Source organism: Podarcis erhardii (genome assembly GCF_964252035.2).
Source record: "Podarcis erhardii genome assembly, chromosome: 4".
NCBI classification, from domain to species: Eukaryota; Metazoa; Chordata; class Lepidosauria; order Squamata; family Lacertidae; genus Podarcis; species Podarcis erhardii.
In genome coordinates this window covers 82,002,910-82,024,819 of record NC_138508.1, presented here as the reverse complement: position 1 = coordinate 82,024,819, position 21,910 = coordinate 82,002,910, and the positions used below count along the sequence as shown (strand labels likewise).

General features: G+C 42.1%; 1 protein-coding gene across 7 annotated transcripts in view; it reads left to right on the top strand.

Annotated features, from left to right (window-relative positions):
• ARHGEF7 (Rho guanine nucleotide exchange factor 7) overlaps positions 1–21,910 on the top strand; it is a 91,839-nt gene that overhangs the window by 46,115 nt on the left and 23,814 nt on the right. For all 7 annotated transcript variants that reach the window (XR_014155546.1, XR_014155547.1, XM_081858079.1 and 4 more), the window contains exons 10-18: positions 5,021–5,159; positions 7,815–7,874; positions 9,260–9,406; positions 10,643–10,729; positions 12,217–12,295; positions 14,637–14,776; positions 15,592–15,816; positions 18,558–18,651; positions 19,849–19,938. Coding sequence is in view for 5 of the 7 variants with exons in the window: in XM_081858079.1 (XP_081714205.1) it covers positions 5,021–5,159; positions 7,815–7,874; positions 9,260–9,406; positions 10,643–10,729; positions 12,217–12,295; positions 14,637–14,776; positions 15,592–15,816; positions 18,558–18,651; positions 19,849–19,938 (1,061 nt within the window). In the remaining 2 variants the exon portion in view is untranslated. The remainder of the gene's footprint in view (positions 1–5,020; positions 5,160–7,814; positions 7,875–9,259; positions 9,407–10,642; positions 10,730–12,216; positions 12,296–14,636; positions 14,777–15,591; positions 15,817–18,557; positions 18,652–19,848; positions 19,939–21,910) is intronic.

Here is a 21,910-nt window from a genome sequence, read left to right as displayed (position 1 = left end):
TTCAAAAGACGCACAGTGGTTGAGTGTATTGAAGCTTTGGCTACATTCCTAAGGTTCAGGGGTTCAAGTTCCACTCAGTGTTGTTATCAAGGGCTGTGTCAGGCCTGCTGTGGGATTGATTGAATCTGATTGTGCTTTGAGTATATTAGACAGTAGAAACTAGCTTGCCACAGAAGTGCTTTCATTTAAAACAAATATATTTTAATATACAATTTGAGGTCTACCTCACTAGCTTTGGTCAGATGAATAGGGTTTCCTTTTTCTGATACCCGATGTTTTGAAATGATTATCTACGGACCAATAGGGCCATTAATTGATTCCGCTTATAACTATAATATTTTAGGCTTGGAAGGAATGTGGACATTTCCGTCCATCGTCAGCCCTCACTGCTTCTTCAGAAACCTGTATTTAGCCACATATCAAAGTAACCTGACTATTTCTCACTTTGGGAATTTTTAACACCCTCTAGCAGGATTGCCGCTTGGTTTAAAGCAATCTTAGGTCTTTACTTTAAAATGTTTTTGTTTTAGTACCTTGCCTTTCCATAAAATAAGCAAGCCAATTCAAATGTATGAATTTAGTTGGTTGAGTTTTAATTATATACAAATAAAACAAAACATTTGAAGAAGTTCAGACAAGGGAAACAACAGGGTTCCCTTGTTGTTTTTAGATTATGCAGGCAACATATTAAGAGGAGGCCTTCTGTTCCTCTAGGGAGGAGAAGAAATGCTGCTTCTATGCTGATGCCTGCAATGCACAATGTTTGTAAATTATTGTACATAAAAATATTTATAGTTGCAGTGCAAATGTAACCTTAGGTGAAGTAAAGTGATCAGAATCAGGCTGTAGGATCATACGTCCTTTCCCCAGAGCTTCTCATTTTTGTTTTAGACCAGGGATGGGGGGCCTGTGGCCCTCCAGATGTTGTTGGACACCATTTCCCATTGGCCCCAGCCAACAAGGCCAGTGGTCAAGAATGATGGGAGTTGTAGTGCAGCAACATCTGGAGGGCTTACAAGTTCCTCATCCCTATTTTGGACATTTCCCTGCCTTCCCTCTTTTGCACTTCACCATGAATTTGAGCCAAGGAAATATAACTAAGAGCGGATCTGCTTTAGTGTTAACTGTGATTAATGTGATAACCCTTAACCACTATGGAGAAAAGCATTGTCAGAAAATTTGCGTATGAGGTGGAGAGCTGCAGCTTACTCTGCCCCCTTAACCATAGTTAAAGGTCACATCTCCATCAGTCTTAGGGACGCGGGTGGCGCTGTGGGTTAAACCACAGAGCCTAGGACTTGCCAATCAGAAGGTTGGCGGTTCGAATCCCCGCGACGGGGTGAGCTCCCCGTCCTGCTCCTGCCCACCTAGCAGTTCGAAAACACATCAAGTGCAAGTAGATAAACAGGTACCGCTCTGGCGGGAAGGTAAACAGCATTTCCGTGCGCTGCTCTGGTTCACTGGAAGCGGCTTAGTCATGCTGGCCACATGACCCGGAAGCTGTACGCCAGCTCCCTTGGCCAATAAAGCGAGATGAGCGCCGCAACCCCAGAGTCGGCCACAACTGGACCTAATGGTCAGGGGTCCCTTTACCTTTACCCATCAGTCTTACTGATGCAACCTCAGTTAAATCTTTACCAAAGGCAGAAAAGTTTTAAAACAAAGGTAAGAATACTTTCTGTGGAGGCAAATGGAAGCAATCCTTTTCCAGCATTAACCCAAATGAGGGAGCACATTATAAAAAAAAAAACTACAACCAAGCACAACACTCAAGACTTCTGCATGCTTCAGGCTAAAAATTGCATCTGTAGAACTGGAGCAAGGCTTAAAACCACTTTTTCTTTTAAAGTACAGTTTAACAGAGTGTTAGAAGATCCTGTAGCTGGAACCTAATTTCAAAATTACTTTATTGCATTTTTTAACAAAAACAGATTTCGACATGTGAAGCTTAAATAGCATTTATGGAAGATAATGGGAGCATGGAATACGGATAAGCATCTGAGTCAGAGAACCTTTTGTCCCTCCTCCACTTTGCTTCAGAAAAAGGGCTGCTAACATAGAGGGTGATGTCATACTTGAAGCAACAGCCCAAGAATAAGGCATTCTATCTAGAAATGCTGCACTAGAGACAGTAAAAAGCTTAGAGCCATTAAGTGAGCCAAGGATTTAGTGGAGGGTTTTCAGCATGCATTGTCTATGTGACATATTTAGACCTTTCAGCAGTGAGAGTTCATGTTCTGTCTACTATAGACAGGAATTGGAAGTGTAAGTTGCAGTTTTAAATGTTTCTTTTTCCATTTGTTTGTTCATTTAATGCTAAGAGTTTTTCTACTGTTCACATGGTTGTAGGTGCTTTGGGGTCTTTAAAGATACTCTTCCTAGTTTGTTTGTTTTTAGTGATTTTACATGTTAAAAATGTTGGTTTGGATCCCTTTTAGAGGCAAATTGCAAATGCTATTTTAATACCTTAGTAACCTAGGGGACTTCACGAAGCACGGATGATAAAAACAGTCCGTTCTCTGGGCTATCTTTATAGGAGAGGTTTCAAAAATTCCTTGATACCCAAATCTTGTAAATGTATGCTAGCTTCGTAATAATATTTATGCTTATTTATTTTACATACCTAGTCTGTTTTGGATAGATTTAAGATTTTAATAATAGGCCTATTTGTTTCTTGGCTAAACTACTATCTCTTGCATATCTCATTTTGTTTCTTCCCTGTGTACTGCTTTAGCTAAATATGGAGTGGATTCATTGTGAAATATTCAGCAGCATTTAGACAAAAGTGCATGTTATAAAAACTTAGTGTCTTTGTTAAAACAGCTGTGATCTTGAACTAACCACGCTGATTTGCAGATGTAATGGTTCTTGAAGGAAATAAATCAACTATGCATAGTCTTTAAGTAGTTCATTAATGGCAGTTTTTTTTAAAAAAAGAAAAGTTCTTTCTTGATCAGAACACTATTTAAAAGATTCTATTTTTAAGTTCTTGGCTAGTTGATTCTATCTAATGTAGTGAGTTTTGTAGCTAAAGCAGGGCTGTGTTACGTTTGAATATACACGGACTCTTGAATATCAGAACTGTTGCTGCTCTGTGTACTTCACATATTGTATATTGCGTATGTACATACAGTCTTCTGTCAAGCACATGTCCATGAACATATTGGTGGTGGTGTGGACCATTTTTATGGTCTTTGGGATTTGGTTTAAACACAAAATGAGGAAGCTTGATATTACTCCTGAAATCAAAACTATATTTTCCTGAAGTGTAGCGGTAGCAGGAAGGTGTTGCAGCTAGCCTTGGACTTTCTTGGCAATGAGAATGTTCAGTGGGAAGGACACATTTGACTCTTCAGTGTATGGATGGGGAAAGGTCAGTTCAGACTTACAGAATCATAGAATTGTCAAGTTGGGAGGGACTCCAAAGGTCATCTAGCCCAACTCCCTGAAATGCAGGAATCTTACAGCTCTTACTAAGAAAAAAATCTTCCTGATGTTAGGTGGGTTCTTCTTTCTTGTAACTTGAATCCATTGGTTTGAGTTGTACCCTCCAGAGCAGGAGAAAACAAGCATGCTCCCTCTTCCATGTGACAGCCCTTAAGATGTTTGAAGATGGCTATCATATATCCTCTCAGCCTCTTCCTTTCCAGGCTAAACATACTCAGCTCCCTCAACCGTTCCTCTTAAGGCTTGGTATCCAGACCCTTGATCATCTTGGTCGCCCTCCTCTGCACACATTTCAACATGTCAACATCCTTCTTAAATTGTGGTGCCCAGAACTGGAACAGTACTCCAGGAGTGGTCTGACCAAGGCAGAATAGAGTAGTACTATGAGTTCCCTTGACCTGGACACCATACTTTGGTTGATGTAGCCTAGAGTAGCATTAGCCTTTTTTTGCTGCTGCATCACACTGTTGACTCATGTTAAGCTTGTGTTCTACTAAGACTCCTAGATCTTGCAAGGAATCATAAGAGAACCTAGCAGAGGAAAGTTTTGGGGATTCCACTTGTTGGATTGTTATTTAGAGCATGACAGTAGTTAAATGCAACCTTGCAGATGTGTAGGTAGGCTAGACTTCCTTTTAGAGGAATGTTGTGACTTAGCTGAAAAGGGTGTGTATGTGTCGATGGTGGGAGTGCCAACAGACAAGGCTTTCTTGACATTCTCTCAGTTGTGCTAAAGTGGATTAAATCGCTGTGGGAGATTTGCGGCTATACAAATGCAACTGCGATGGCGGTTCTTAAAAATGTACTTTTTATTTGTGTTTCTTCTGGAAAAAGTTCAGTAATCTATTGTGTTCAGTGTATTTATATATTTAAATTATCCTTAACCCTTCTACATTAACATGTTGTCCTAAGTATACCTTAACTTTTAACAATAACAAATTAAACAAAACAATAGCATAAAATACAATAAATAAATTAAAAACAGTAGATGAGAAAACAGCATTAAAGGAACCAGATCTTGAAAATACCTATGATTAGACTAAAGCAACTTTCAATGCCTGCTTAAAGGCCAGTATGTTCATTTCATAGTGTGGCTTGTTATTATTTTGGTAGTGTGATTTTCCCCTGATGCTTTGGCCCTATGCAGATTTGCTTGGGTTTAAACGCCATTGAACAACGTAGTGCTTAATTCTGAGTACATGAGCACAGGGTTGAACTGTTAATCTTCTTGGACGTTAGCTCTCGTCATCAGTATGAATAATATGTTTAACATCACCTGAAATACTCGATTATTTATAGTGCTGGGAGTCCTAATTTTAGCTCTAAATTGATGCATTCTTTTCAATTGGGATTCAGAGAGAATTAAAGCTAAGCTTGAAGAACTGCCTTTCCATCAAAAAATACGGATAAGATTAGGCTTGTTCATCTTTTATTTTATGAGGAAGCTTAGCCCTTTCTCAGAAAATGAAAAGCAGGCTATTGCCGAAGAAGTGAAATGATTTATTTCTCTCTGGTTTGGCTGATTTTACTTCTTTGCTTTTGTTTTAACTTTAACTTCTCTTTTTATGAACAGTGAAGAGCTGGGAGAATTCATGGAGATGAAAGGAGCCAACAGCCCTGGGATTCTTGTATTGACCACAGGCCTGAGCAAACCTTTTATGCGCCTGGATAAATATCCCACATTGCTCAAAGAGCTTGAAAGACACATGGAGGTATATCTCATCAGCATTAACATTCCATCTTAATGATGATTTGACAATGATGTCCTTAAAGGTACATTTCAGGAATGATGAGTCCTAAAGGACATTACTATGCTCTCGTTCTTCTGATGTAAAGGAAGTCATAGTAGTCTGGTAGGATCAACTCCATTAGAGTTCTGGGGTTGTGTTTTCAAAGACAAAAATAAGATGCCCTAATCCTAAAACTGTGGCTTGCTCTGGCCTATAGTATGAGTGTATTGCCACATTTTATATGGCACTGCACCTGTTGCTTTTTTATTACTCCAGTCTCCCAAGAGGCACTTGTGGATGTCTCAGACAGGGTGGGTATTTAACAGCAGTGCTGTAATGGTAAATATCGAAGTGGAAGAGGTCATAATGGTGACCCCCATGGAAAGTCCAAAATGCAAGGAGCTGTTCTGATCATACCTGCACAACCACATCAATGCATAGCATAAAAGCCAATGCTTCAGGATTGGCTATAGCAGCCTTAGACTAGTGAGCTGACCTCATTCTCTGATTCTAATTTGTCACAAACAGTAGTGAAACCTGAAAGTCTTGATATCAGCCCACTCATTTGCTGGAGCAAGACACTCCCGACAGATGATGTCATCGCGCATGCTCTGAAAAAAGTCCCAGAGCTGCACTTCCCGGTGTCTCCCCACTGTTACACAACTGCCTTGTTTGTGCTTCTCATATATGAATCTTGGCTGTCAAGCCTTGTTGGAGGCCTTTTCTGACATTCCTTTGGAGTTTTGCGAGCAGTTGCTTGGACAGCCCAGTGGACTGTGCATCCCCAATGCATATGTGTTTTTCTCGGCACTCCTAGCTTACCACGAAACCTACATTGGCATAATTGTTTAATTTTAACATTTGGGAGCTGCCCCACCCCACTCCGCCATTCTTTGGCTATTTAACTGCTGTTCAACAGCGTGTACAAATTCACAGTAATAATAATAATAATAATAATAATAATAATTTTTATTTATACCCCACCCTCCCCAGCCAAGGCCAGGCTCAGGGTGGCTAACAAGCAATAATAAAAACAAGTTGAATGAATACAACTTAAAAACAAGATTAAAATACAACATTAAAATATTGAAGCATTAAAATATTAAAATGCAGCCTCATCACAGGAGGAGAAAGGAAAAAGAAAGAGGGGGAGGGAATCAAATTGGCTCCAAGCCAAAGGCCAGGTGGAACAACTCTGTCTTACAGGCCCTGCGGAAAGAAATCAGATCCTGCAGGGCCCTGGTCTCATGAGGCAGCGCGTTCCACCAGGCTGGAGCCAGTGTTGAAAAGGCCCCGGCTCTGGTTGAAGCTAATCTAACTTCCTTAGGGCATGGGACCACTAGGGTGTTGCTATTTATGGACCTTGAGGCTCTCTGGGGGGCATACCGGGAGAGGCGGTCCCGTAGGTATGAGGGTCCTAGGCCGTGAAGGGCTTTAAAGGTCCGGCTTGTAGGCTTGGTCCTCATTACCAAACCTAGTTTAACATATGTGGTTTGACAACGACGTATAGAGTTGGGCTGAAAGGTTAGTTTCAATGTTAAATTACGATGGGACATAGAATTTTTAGTTGCAAGGGTCAAACATATTTTGATTAGCTTTAGGGCTGGAACAAAATTCCTTTTTCTCTTTGCATCCAGTAGCAGCCATTGGAACTGTGCTGCTCTCCCGTCTTCTGAATATGTCAGGTCACACCTGCTTGCCAAGAGGGAGAGGGGCAAGGCACCGAGAGCTTGGTATGGTGTAGGCACAGTAAGGACACAGCATCTGGAGCATTAGGCTGGTTCTGCCACAGCGCCTGCACCACACTGAGCTCCAGCTGCCTTGCTTTTTCCCTTTTTGGTAAGTGACCCAGCATCTTCAGAAGGCAGAGCAGGGCAGCCCCACCAGCTGCTACTGTTACATCTCCAGTAGTAAATCAACTTATTTTTAAATTGTGTGCCAGGGAAATCTTGCTCAAATTGTATTTATAATAAAGGTTAAAGACCCCTGGACAGTTAAGTCCAGTCAAAGGTGACTATGGGGTGCGGTGCTCATCTCGCTTTCAGGCCGAGGGAGCTGGTGTTTGTCCACAGACAGCTTTCCAGTCATGTGGCCAGCATGACTAAACTGCTGCTGGCGCAACAGGACACCATGATGAGTGCCAGAGCACACAGAAACGCCGTTTACCTTCCCTCTGCAGCGATACCTATTTATCTACTTGCACAGGCATGCTTTCGAACTGCTAGGTTGGCAGCTGGGACAGAGCAATGGGAGCTCACCCCATCGCGCAGATTTGAACTCCCGACCTTCCGACCAGCAATCCCAAGAGGCTCAGTGGTTTAGACCACAGCGCCACCTGTGTCCCCTAGGTATTTATGTAGAAGTGAGTGAAGGATACAGATTTATGGCCAGTCCATCAGGCAAAGTGTCACCAGGCCAGTGGGAGGGAATAGGCTTATTTAAAATAAAATTTGTTCCCTAGATCTGGCATGACCTGATCTAAAGGTTTGTTGCCTTTAAAGCAGCAAAGGTGTGAGAAATGTATCTTAACATTTGATTTATATATAATACCAGAAGAATGTGTAAACCTTGTATAGAATATAAAGTAAGTTTTGTTCCTTTCATATTACATATAAGTATCTTTTAATATTCTTTTAGGATTTTCATCAAGACCGGCCTGACATTCAGAAATCCATGACAGCTTTCAAAAACCTTTCTGTAAGTTACATAGGTGATAGATGGCAACATACTAGTCTAAGCATCATATAAAATAGCGTATCAAAGTCACGAGAGCACTTTGGGTGGGTATCATGAGGGAACAGTATTTAAAGATGAATCGCTATGGAAGAATTTTTAAAAAGATGGTTCCACTGGAAACTCTGGTCTGGGTTCAAGGGACAGACAATTTATAGGATAAAAGAGGAGTCACATGGTACTACATGAAATACCATGACTCAAACCTTTGCATATAGAAATCTGTCTGAGTGAATTCAAGTACTATAAATCCATATAAGGATGAAAGCACCCATGTTGTGATTGGTCCACATAGCAGCTTCCTGTTTGATTGTGTGGTGTTAGGCTGCCTACACATCATACTTCCCATGGATCATGGCACGCCAACAGAATTTAAATGTGAATCTGGTCATTCAGAATGCAGAACTAGCAGGTGCTTTTCCTGTTTAAATTAGATATACTCCTCCTATGCAAATGCTTAATGTAGCAAAGTAGTTCAAGGCAGGCAAATTTGAGAAAGTGTTCTGCAGTTGAGGTTCACAGAGGGGAAAAGAAGCAAACCCCAGTGTGCTGAAACTCTTTTAAAAAGTTATTTGTGCTTGAAGTTTCTTGAGCAGCTTCCTTTGTTTAGGATGTTTCACATGTTTCACACACCCTGATATGGCGATAAATGTCCTATATAATGTAATCCTTGGGTGATAATTGATTGTGTTCCCTATTTTACTGAGCACAGTGAATGAAAGGATATATATAGCCCTTTGTAAAATATTTCATTTGTTAAAAGAGAACAAAAATAATTGGTAAGAAGTCAAACAAGTGTTGGAATAGTTTGTGTAGAAACAGCTTAAAACCAAAACACTTGAAACGTCAGACGAGGACAGCTAAGTCATTATAACTGATTATACTTTAATAATATTTTTCCAAGTGCCTATAGGAGCTATATGTTATACATGAAACAGTTAAGTAGAGACAACCCCTACCCATAGCTTGCAATCTTAATGACACCTTGAGGAAAGGTAAGAGATGGACATTAAGGGATTTTTAAAAAAAAGTCAAGGGAAAACAAAACTGTTTGGTAACCAGCTGTCCCACTACTGTTGAGGTGCCTTAAGTTTCTATTTTGTCTTCAAGTATAGAAAAGCCTTTAAAGCAGCAATGATGCAACGCATAGCCATCTTAAGTAAAAAAAAGGGTAGTTGGAATTTGGTAGTCTGGAGAGTTCAAAATGCAGTTACGTCTATGACTGTCTCTCCTCTTCTACAGCCAAATCAAATGAAAAGACCCAGGCATGGTACTGAGTAACTGTTGTTTCTGGGCTATTTCAGTTGTGCTTGTGTCCTGGCTCATGGTATTTTCTCCTGGTCCAATAGGCACAGTGTCAAGAAGTACGGAAAAGAAAGGAGCTTGAACTCCAGATACTAACAGAAGCTATCCGCTGCTGGGAAGGAGAGGACATTAAAACACTTGGAAATGTTATTTACATGTCACAAGTCATGATTCAGTGTGCTGGAAGTGAGGTAATGCAGCTCTGTTTAAAAGAAAACCCAAAGTGGTTGCCCCCCCCCCCTGCCGTGTTTGTGGTCCCCTATCCACCCCCCCAACCAGTCCTCCAAACTCTGGCAGAACCTGACAGGGAGAGGGAGAGGTGTTGCAAGTCACAAGCCAAACGGTAGAAAGCTGCCACCACCTCTCCTTTCCTGGGTCAACTCTCGAATGGGGTCCAAGGAGGAGAACCCAGCTTCAATATTTACCGGGTTGCCCAGACCTGTGTCACTGTACCATGACGCAGACAGAAATCCAACAGATAGATGCACCAAGGGTCAGGCACCAGTTTAGCTTCTCCGGCAAAAGACACAAAATACAAAAGGCAAAAGTCCTTTTCCAAATTTATTGAAAAAGCCACTTAGAAAGTAAAAGCTTGCACATTTCTTGGAAGGTTACAAACAAAAAAAATAAAAAACATTGCACTGTACAATATAGCTAACTAAAACATACTCACAAAGCATGACTAGTTCAAAGCATAGCAAGAAGTCACAAAGTTCGTTCTTCTGGTCAGATGCCCTCAGGTGAACACCAGGGCAAGATAGTCTGCAATTTTCATCTCAATTCCCCAAACTTTTATCCTTGAGAACCACGTGGAGAAGGGGTTTAGGGACCAATCATTTCTTTAGGTTAATTACCAATGGCTATATGATGGGACTATATCTCCTGATTGTCAGGAGGCCAGCACAGCTGAACTTTGTTTATGCTCAAAGGACCTTGAGATCAAAAGACCTCTTCTTTGTTCCCATACTTTTCTGACATGTACCAGGCTCTTGAGCTGTAAATTACCTGATAGCCTTTTCACACCCATTCCACATCTGAGCCCCCAGCTGCCAGAATTTACAAATCAGATAACATCTCCTTCCTGCCCAAGTCAGGATGCAATTTGATTCACATTTCTAAAGACAGGGAGGTTTGCAGTTAAAGAACCTAGACACCCATTCCCAGAAATGCACAGTTTTAACTACCCCACAATGCCTCACTCTTGCATGAACCAAAGTTTTAACATACTAAGATTTCCCAACTTCACTATACCCCCGTATAATCTTGTTTTTTAAAAAATGCCTGACATGCCTTAATCTTACTAAAGCAACAACACATATCAGTGTTTGCGATCACAATATGCCATATGAAATTTTCTTTTGTCACTTAATTGTAACTTTGTATTTTAATGATTCGCCTTCTCTTTTCTCTTTTCTTTTTTTAATAAGGAAAAGAATGAAAGATACCTTCTTCTCTTTCCTAACATATTGCTCATGTTGTCCGCCAGTCCTAGAATGAGTGGATTTATCTATCAGGTAAAACAACTTTTAGTATAACTTTTTCTGCATACTATATTTAAGTAATCTTTAGCTTTTGGAACATTTGTATCATATCCTCTGACTGATCCTATAAGGCAGAAGTGGGCAAGATTATGTCTGAAGGCCAAAATGACCCTCTAGGCCTCCCTCCATGACCTTAGGACTCTCCCTCCCCCACATCATGCCCCCTTCACCACGCCTTCTTGGCACCCTCAAGTACTTTTGTGTGGCTCAGATGTGGCCTTGAATTGCGATAATGCCTCTTGCTTCGCTGGGAATATGTATGTTTGTGGAAATGGCTGACCTTTGTGTGACTGGAATGAAGTCTACCGTACAGCAGCAAGAGTCACTTACTTGATTGTTAAATTTCTATACTGCCAATCATCTGAAGTTCACAGGGCGGTTTGCAATATAAAAACACCAAAAAGTGCCATAATAGCAAACAAAAACAACACATCCCCACAGTTTAAAATGCTATAAGGTAAAGGTAAAGGGACCCCTGACCATTAGGTCCAGTCATGACCGACTCTGGGGTTGCGGCACTCATCTCGCTTTATTGGCCGAGGGAGCCGGCGTACAGCTTCCGGGTCATGTGGCCAGCATGACTAAGCCGCTTCTGGTGAACCAGAGCAGCACACGGAAACGCCGTTTACCTTCCCGCCGGAGCGGTACCTATTTATCTACTTGCACTTTGACGTGCTTTTGAACTGCTAGGTTGGCAGAAGCAGGGACAGAGCAACGGGAGCTCACCCCGTCGCAGGCATTCGAACCGCCAACCTTCTGATCGGCAAATCCTAGGCTCTGTGGTTTAACCCACAGTGCCAGCCGCATAAAATGCTGTTAGCCAAAGGCCTGGGAGAAGAGGAATGCTTTTGCCTGGCATCTCTAGATAGGTAACGAAGACGCAAGGCAAGCCTTCCTGGGCAGACCATTCCACAAGCAGGGATCCACTGCAGAAAAGGCCCATTCTCGTGTTGCTGCCCTCTCGTGGAGGAGGCTTACCCCCTTTTTCTGCTTCCACCTCCAACCACCATGAACATACAACCTCTGCAGTGTTTCTCACAAGAGAATGATTTGGTCCTCAATGACTGGAAAAGGTTCCTCAGCCTGCTGCTACTGTGGTAGAGGAGCAAGTAAGAAGCATAAAGGCGGCACTGTGGATATTGAACATAAAACACTCCAAGAGCAAGCTGTGTCCCAATCTTTGCTTAACCACCCCCTGGCTCAAAAACAATTCATACATTTGTTTTCATTCACTGAAATGAATTTAGGATTTATCAAGGTAAATAAGCTCACAAAAGTTACTGATCTCCTGGAGGCTGGCAGAGAAGAGACAGAGAACTCCCTTCTTTTTGTTTGGCAGAACGCTTGCTTCCCTGCACGCAGTTGCTTGTCACCCATGGCTCCTAGGCTAGTGCTTAAATACAAGGCTGCCGTGTTTTTGGATTTTGTTTAAAGAATGGTTTGATATATCTATTTTTTAGGGGAAATTGCCGCTAACGGGCATGACCATTGCAAAGCTAGAAGACAGTGAAAATCACAGAAATGCATTTGAAATATCAGGTAATGTCTAGTTCTGTTTGTATCATTTTATGTGGCAAAAGCCAGCTTGAAAAAATAAGTCACAAGACAGATCAAAACTTTATTAGCAAAGCCAACAGGCCACAGCTATACAAGAATTAAAAATAAAAAGAAGAATAAAAAGAAGAAAAGAGCAGGCAAAAGGAGGTCCGTCAGATGAACAAGTCTGTCACTCAGATGGTGGCCCTCAATTTCACAGCTCTCTCGATGTACCTCGCGACCTTCTCTGTTATCTGACTATCCGTATCAGATAAGAGAAAATACAGTGTAATGTCTGGTGAGCGGCCGGGGTTGGAGAGAGTGAGTGGAGTAATAATCTCATTCCTCAGGTCTTTGTAAATGGGGCAGGATAGGAGGACGTGGGACACTGTTTCCGTGTTACCATCTCCACATGGGCAGAGACGTTTTTCAAATGGAGTCTTTTGATAACGACCTTCGAGTACGGCAGAAGGAAGAACATCCCATCTAGCCAATGTAAAGGCACGTCTGTATTTTGGGATGGTTAATTTAAACAGATATGAAGCTGGGGAGTCAAAATGAGAAGGGGGAGAGTAGGTATACCATGGGCACAGTTTCTTTAAGATAGTCAGGTTGTTTTGCCGTTCAATGTCTTTCAGGCGCTGGCCTATTAGACTCTTTGCTTTAATGAGGCCCATTGATAGTAGGGACTGTGAATGCAAACCGCATGTAAGGAGTTTTTGATGCACAGTTTTGAACCACTTGCTTTTGTGAGGGTCTTGCATTACTAGAGGCAGTAGACCAGGTGGATTTAGATTAAGACGAAGCCAATAGTTGAATGTTCTTTGCCAGGTCTGAGTTTCTACAGATGGAAGGCAGGCCTCGAGTCGTAATGCTGCGTTTGGAACACAGGTGGGGACGCCGAATATCTGCCTTAGGAATTTAGACTGAACAGTTTCAAGACTGGAGCAGTGGTTCCCCGTCCAGATTTGTGCCCCATACAGTAACTGCGCCAGAGGTTTTGCTTGAAAAACTTCAAGGGCTGCTGGGATGTATCTGCCCAAGTCACAAGACAGTTTTAAGTGACCTCTCTGGTCATACTGTTTATAATTTAATCATTTTTAAAATAGCATGTGGGTTTGTTTGTTTGTTTTTAAAAAAAAAACTCAAGACAGGCTTCGCCAATAAAAAAAATCAGCAGTATACCAGTAAAATAACAATATGGTGTCGATGCCTGGAATTGTAATCCACTCCATCACTGGGCCAGCAATCACCTCAAGCCTTCAGCCTGCACATGCGAGGGCAAAAGTGGGTAGAGGAATAGGAGTATACATGTCAGCCCTGCTCCAATGCCTCCTTCTCCTCCACTCTGATCTTCATAATAAGTTTTCTGCAGTGCCCATTTGTGTGTCCCTTTCCCTCTTTATATTTTTGCCATCACCTGTCCAGCTGAACACCTGAAGAGGGCTTTAGTAGAAGGGGATTTTAGTGCTTTCACTGCACTCACCCCCCCAAGCTCTTGCAAACTGATTGGCTGCTCCAAAAACAGGGCAACACAGCTAAAAAGGTCCTCCCCAAAGTCACATTAAGTCCGGGGTGGGGGGTAGGGCATTTGGTTTAAGGCTTCCTCAGTTGATCCCAGAGAGATTCACTAGAGGAACAGATATTCTGATGCATAGGGCACAAGTCAGTGGGTGAGGAACAAATGGCCCACCATATAATGCTGAACTATAACTCTTATCATCCCTAACTATTTGCCATGTTGGCTGGGACTGATGTTGGAGCACAATAACACCTGGAGGGCCATAGGCTCCCCACCCCTGATTTAGAGTTCCAGAGGTCGAAATCAGCACCTTGATTTGTGCTTGGAAATTCTACAGCATGGGTATATTGAGACTTAACACCAGCTAAAACCTGAGCAAGCCATATTCTCTGCTAAGCAGAGTTAGCTGACCGTAGCACTCCAAACAAGAGTGCTGGTTCTTGAAGATGTAGTGGTGATTCTCTGTTGAGGTGGCCATCGTTGTGCAGGGGTAGTAGTGGTTCATAGGGAGAAAAGCCTTAAACATCATATGTATTTGTACTGTACTTGGTTATTCTGTAACCAAGTATTACTCATCCTTAAAGGGACAAGAGAAATCTTAAGGAACGCTTGTTTAACTGGGAGCATTCTTCTTTTTTCATCCCCAAATTGTGGTAAGGTGATGTGGAGGAGACACCAGATTGAGGAGAAGTGTGCTGATCCTTAAGAAGCAGAATATGTTCATTTGTTTGAAACACAAAAGCGTTTTGCCGTGTTGGCTGTTGCTAATGTGAGAATTCAACACAACCGCTCTTTCCTTCTGTATTTTCTGTTGGGTTCCAGGAAGTATGATTGAACGGATATTGGTATCTTGTAACAACCAACAAGATTTGCATGAATGGGTAGACCATCTGCAGAAGCAAACCAAAGTGACTACTCTTGGAATGCCTGCTATTAAACCTCATTCTGTGCCATCTCATACGGTAAGAGGCCACCAGCCTTTAGTACCATTGGGTTTAAAATAGGTCATTTTTTCTGTGTTCCTGGAGACAAACGAATGCATCCTGATAATTTAATTGTAGTCAGTGTTGGAGCTGTGTTAAAGTAGGGTATTAATGAAATATTGTGATTTGTTTGGGGGAAAAGAAGCACGTTGTGTTCGGGCACAAAGATAAACCAAACTCTGATTTGTTTTGTTTGCAGTAGGTGGAAGCATTCACATTCAACCATAGCTCATTTTAAACTATGGTTTAATGTGATGTGCTAACCATAAAAGGTAAAGGTAAAGGGACCCCTGACCATTAGGTCCAGTTGTGGCCGACTCTGGGGTTGTGGCGTTCAACTCGCTTTACTGGCCGAGGGAGCTGGCGTACAGCTTCCTGGTGATGTGGCCAGCATGACTAAGCCACTTCTGGCGAACCAGAGCAGCGCACGGAAACACCATTTACCTTCCCGCTGGAGCGGTACCTATTTATCTACTTGCACTTTGACGTGCTTTCGAACTGCTAGGTTGGCAGGAGCAGGGACCGAGCAACGGGAGCTCACCCCGTTGCGGGGATTCGAACCGCCGACCTTCTGATCGGCTAGTCCTAGGCTCTGTGGTTTAACCCATAGCGCCACCCGCGTCCCATGTGCTAACCATACCATAGTGTTAATAGATTGGTAAGTTCCAACAAATCTGTTTTTAAGTCTTACTGCAGCAAATTTAATAACGAAAGCTTACTGGTGTAGGGTTATACGTGGCATTCCCTTTTGATTGTTCTTTCTTTGCTTGTGTGATGTTTGTTCATTTTGGCAGCTTCCTTCTCATCCTGTAACACCATCCAGCAAGCATGCAGACAGCAAGCAAATGCCCCTGACTCCAGTATACCACACTCTTCCACATCCTTCACATCATGGAACGCCTCATACCACTATAAACTGGGGACCCCTGGAGCCTCCCAAAACTCCTAAGCCGTGGAGTTTGAGCTGCTTGCGGCCAGCACCTCCATTACGGCCTTCAGCAGCACTCTGTTACAAAGAGGTGAGCATGTGCAATCCATTGAGAAGTCTAAATTCTTTCCAGGTCAGAATTCTATATGGATAACATAAAGGATTCCAGCTGAGATTCAGCTTGTATTGAATCAAGGCTTTTTAACCAAGGCTGTGATTTCTAGGCAGTGAGTGGGAATATTTAATTTGACTTTGGGACACCTGTAATGGGATAAGGGGGCTGCTCGTGTGTAAGCGTTTAATCCCTCAAAGCTTCGCAATCAGTTTCTAAACTCTCCCAGTCCGCGGAGCCATGGGTGCATGGCTACCTCAATCGCTGGCAGAATCCGTCAGTGGGTGCTTCCGGAATTTACGCCAACATAAGAGTTCCTTGACGGAAACTCTCCTTCTGGATTCTCTGCGTGACAGTTTCCTGCGCGGAATAGGCGTCCCCAGCGGAGGTCCTGAGCCCTCCCCGCTGTTCTCACTGGAAGCATCTTGGAGCCGTTCTTCCGACTGAGTTTCTGCAGGAACTCTCCCTCTCCCCCTGCTGGTTCCTTCCTCAGCATCCGAGGGTCTCCTAGCCTCCTTGAGCCCTTCCACCACCTGCCTCTCCGATGGCAGTTCCCTGACAACACCATACACTTTTTCTCTCTTCAGCCATGTTTCTTACTTGAAGAATGGATGGGGGGAAATATTTAATAGAAAGAGTAATGTTCTTGAAATGATGGTGGATCAGAAACTAGGGAAAAGGTGTCCTGTGTGTTGGCATATAAAAAGCAAATCCTGCTTCAGTTGCGCTTTCACTGTCTCCAGGCCACTTGCAGTTTTCCTCAGCCAAAATTTAGTATTGTAAAAATAGAAATTGAGACAGCAGGGTTCCTGTTTGCTCTGTTTCTGAATTTGCACAGGCCTTCTGTTTTCACCAGTAGTTTTTGCCCAGCAAATGTCTCTTGTAGTTTAATAGTTTAAACGGGTTTTATTAATAGCAGCTCCTAAAATCGACACACACAAATATCTTTAGAGCAGCAAGATTATATAGGAGTTCAAAATCTTTTTGTCTTGGTGCTTTCCTCCTCCAGTGCCATTGGAGGAGTAATGGAGATTACTTTCAGTGCAAACCATTAGTATTATGTGCAAACAAGGAATCTTGATTTAGAACAAACAATGGATAGTTGCTCAACAAGCCAGCATCATATGAAGCTTGGAAACTGAAAGTAAAATAGACGTAAGTCCTTCCATCATACAGGAGCGGACTGGGGAGTACATGAGCCCAACACTTCACTTGGGCATATCCACATAGTGATAAGCCCATGGTTCAGTGTTAGAGGCAAAGCAGCCCAATGGCTTATAACAGCAAACCAAGGTGACCAGATATTGGGCTCATACACTTTTCCCTCTTCTTGGATATTCAGATTCTCTCTCTCCCTTTCTGATATGATCAAACCACAGTTTTCTGTTACATTGGAGCCAGGCAAAATTTGATTGAACTGGGAAGTAAGGGAGGAGGAATTGGGTGTACATGAGCAAAAGGGCAAGGAGAGACCCAGTGTGCAAACACATTTGACTCAAGCCATTCAGTAGATTTCTGTCATGTTTTACCACCACTTCCTTGTCCTCTTTTTTAACAGATGTCTAGTTTACAGAAGACCAGCATATCTTGGAATTCCTGTAAATTAGCTTGTTTGCTCAGCAGAACTGAAGTGCTCTGTGTCTGTTGGTCTCCTCTTTTCAGTATCCTAATTTAATGCACAGGGTTGTATAATCCTATTAGCACAATAACTTCCACCTGTGCATTGGAACTTCTTCTCCCTCTCCTCACCTGTGCATCCCTACCTGCTTTAGGGCTTCTGGAGCAGATTTGGGGGTCACACAGGGAGAGGAGGGGGAGAGGCAGTACCTTGGTGGGGGCGGGATGATTTCACTGGATACAGCTGGAAATTTATTATTTGTCAACTGTTTGAAACCAAGGAAATGTGCCAAGTTGAATTCTCGGGGCTACATCCACAGTAGAAGGTCGCGGCTGGATCTAGACACATCAAAGAAGCGTTTCAGTTTAAAGCGTTGTAAATTTAAACAGGGAAAGCAGGTAGAGAAAAATAGGACTCCAGATCGCCATCTGGTGGCACAATGTTATATCGCACATACAACACATATATAGTCATACCTCGGCTCCCGAACACCTTGGGAGTTAAAAGTTCTGGCTCCTGAACTATCAAAAACTGGAAATGATTGTTCCAGTTTTCAAATGTTCTTTTGGAAGCCGAATGTCCGACTGGGATTCTGCGGCTTCCGATTGGCTGCAGGAGCTTCCTGCATCCAATCAGAAGCCATGCTTTGGTTTCCGAACATTTCTGAAGTCAAACGGACTTCTGGAACGGATTCTGTTCGACTTCCGAGGTATGACTGTAAATCGCTTTTCTTTACCAGTCTAGCTGAGTCCCATGTTTCAGAAGACCAAAACCGGCTTATCATTTCTCCATCAGATTCTTATGATTCTTATGTTGTGATTTTAAATTGTAGTTATTTATGCAAACTTGATTTTTGTTAGCTACGTTTTGCACTAATATAAAAGTTGAATATAAACATTAATCAATAAAGAAAAAAACCACCATTTTTATTGTTACGTATTTCTAGGCAACAGCCCAGAATGGAGAGAAATGGTTCATGTGAATGAGAGTTTGTAATAGTGAATTGCTATTCTATTGGTGTGTTTTGATACCTTGACACAAGTAGGTTTTCACTGTGTTTGTATGTATCTGTGTCCCCCCCCCCTTTTTCTTTTAACTCCAGGATCTCAGCAAAAGTCCCAAAACCATGAAAAAACTACTGCCCAAGCGAAAACCTGAACGGAAACCATCAGAAGAAGAGTTTTCGCTGAGAAAAAGTAAGTGTGTTTTGCTGTGTGGGCGAGTGAAGTCCAAAAATTACTGTTGTTAAACAAATGGGAATCAGAATCTTTGCTGATTTACTGCAAACCACTTGGATCTACCATTAGATACCAATACCTTCTGCCCACCATATCCATATCGTTCTGCCCACCAAATACCTTCTGCCCGCCAAAATCCATATCGTTCAACTTAGACTCACAAGGTCATTGGTTATATTGGTTATATTGGTTATATCGCTTGCTCTCACTTCTTTTCATAAATGCAGGTATAATGAGCTGTACACATCTAAGTCACATTCAGAGCTAGGCCCATTAAAATCAGCAGACTTGAATTAGTCCTGACTAACTTAAAAGTCCATTGATTTCTGCGGATCTAATCTTGAGCATGACTCATTTGCATACAGCTTAATGTTCCGACTGGGACGCGGGTGGTGCTGTGGGTTAAACCACAGAGCCTAGGACTTGCCGATCAGAAGGTCGGCGGTTCAAATCCCCGCGACGGGGTGAGCTCCCGTTGCTCGGTCCCTCCTCCTGCCAACCTAGCAGTTCAAAAGCACGTCAAAGTGCAAGTAGATAAATAGGTAGCTCTCCGGCAGGAAGGTAAACGGCATTTCCGTGTGCTGCTCTGGTTCGCCAGAAGTGGCTTAGTCATGCTGGCCACATGACGCAGAAGCTGTACGCCGGCTCCCTCGGCCAATAAAGCAAGATGAGCACCGCAACCCCAGAGTCGGTCACGACTGGACCTAATGGTCACGGGTCCCTTTACCTTTAATGTTCTGAACGCCAAGGCAGCAGTCACCATTCCACAGTTAGTTGTTGCTAACAGGACTGCCCTGTGATAGGCAAGCATTTTTACATTATCTCAGCAAGAAATTAACATTTCTCACATTTTGTTGCGTTGAATTGTTGCTGGCGAAGCGGTAGGGACTACCAGCACCATACTAGCAACAATAGTCACTGTGTGAAGTCAATCCACTGTAAAAGGTTGGATGGAGAATCACCTAGGGATATACAGGATTAGTGGAGATAGGTGCTCATGTCATAGGTCAAGACCCAGGAAGACCGGATGCCATGGCCATGTTGACATAAGACAGTTGATGCTTTCAAAGGTATGTGTATGGGATTGGTGTGCCAGCTGTTGCATCTGTTAATATTGTCTTGAACTGACCAACAACTTCTTTTAATTTTCTGCAGGCACTGCTGCATTAGAGGAAGATGCTCAGATTCTAAAAGTCATTGAAGCTTACTGCACAAGTGCCAAAACGCGCCAAACATTAAATTCAAGTAAGTTTTAGAAAAAACATAAATAACATTACAACTGTCCTACTTATCCAGTAAGCAATATCTTTAGTGGTGACACCAGCTCTTCTCCTTCATCTTCTTTTGGCTGATAAGTGGCATGTCAAGTGATTATCAGATAAATGTGCTAAGAATAGCACTGGTAAAAATATTTGCAACAATGTAAATACAGCTTGTTCTGCATAGCGGCGCAAGTTTGGCAGGTGACATTTTGTGGTCGTTTGCACCCCACACTCGGGACAATTCCAAGATTCAGCCGTCGGAGAAGCACTATAAGGGTCAGGCCTGTGAACAGAGCAGTGACTGCCATGTTTTCATTCTGGATTTCTCGAATTACGCATACTAACATTTTCGTTTTGGATATTTGTGCCAACACTTGTAGTCCATTTACCCATTTGTTTTAGACTTACCCAACTGAAGTCACTGGAAATGCCACAGGGCTATTCTGGAATAAGAGGACTGTAAACTACCATTCTAAACCAGTATTTTCTAAATGTTTGATTGCTAAGGTGTGGTTCGAATTGGAGGCACACTTCAAGAGACGCTCAGAAAGATAAATGTTCATTTTCTCGGTCAGCTCTTAGAATAGGGAACAGAGATCCTTCTTTCAACTTTGCAGAGGCAACCCATTTAATAGCCTTCTGCCATTTCCGTTGTCTAATCAGCCAAGTTTCAGATATAGTGCCTTTCCGCTCCAATATGGGTTGTGATAGGCATTTCCTGTACATCCTTACTTCCTCTGTTTGGGATGATGTCACTCCCCACATAATGGAGAAAGAAGATCTATAAGTTGTCTAAGGACTGTCTTCTCTGAGAGGTATAAAGTAGTGCATGCAAGGCACACATCACAATCTCTCGTGCTACAGTTTGGAAACTGCTGCCATAAGCATTTCAGCCCTACTCTAACCTTTCCACTTCTGGAATAATATTCTTACAAACTTGGTAGATTGTCATGGTTTTGTATGTTAGCACAGGTGATGCTGAAGCCCATCCTAAATGTTCGTTTATTGATGCAGCAAGTCTTAGAAAACTATTAATTGTGCATAAAACTTGTGTCTAAGAACAGGTGATCTTCAATATCCTAAGTCAAAAATTTTCTTTTTAAGAATGGTTAAGTGTTGATTGTAGGGCATCATATTCAGTGAGATGCACATTTTTTCAAAGGCATTTAAGAGACATTTAGTTTTACTTTTTTTAAAAAAAGGTAACGGGGCATAAACAACTAATAGCAGTTTAAATTTTTTTTTTTTGTTACAGATATCAATAATTCCCCTTTATTCCAGAAAAAAATATATGTATTTTTGTAAATACCTGTATGTTGAGCAAAGCTGCTGTTTTCAATTACTCAGATATATATCCAACTTACACTGTGTCTTGAGGACCCAGGTTATTTAATCTTAAACAAGGCTGCAATGGTGGAGATCCTCTATTGTAAGTAAAGCATTGCACCTATCAGGAGAATCTGCCAGCATGTATCACATCTACATAAGGGAATAAAATACTCTTTGGTTTATTCCAGTTTGCACAGTTTTGCCATTAGTCTTTAAAGCTAGTTTACAATCTATATTTCCATGCTCCAAATTCGTCAAATAGTTTGCTATTGGCAGAAATCAATGTAGACATTGGTTTGGGTTTTGTCTATTAAAACTTCTTAAGCCTTACATTTAATCAGGTTTTCAGCAATATGTATTGTTGAGAATATCTAATGCCAGTGCCAGTCTTACTAGACTGGGAGCTAAGACTCTCGTGCTGCTTGCTGCTTTGGATCATTAATCAGAGGTCATACGTGTCCACCAATAATTGAAATTTGACCTGTTTAATTCTTAGGAATTTATTGTAGGACTACTTTTTAGTCTTTTCACATTTAGATTTTCTGGCTAGAACCTTTATGAAAAGGTTCGTAATGTTTGTAAGCCACGGTATCAAATCGTTGGTGCTGTGTTATGTCTTTGTGCTG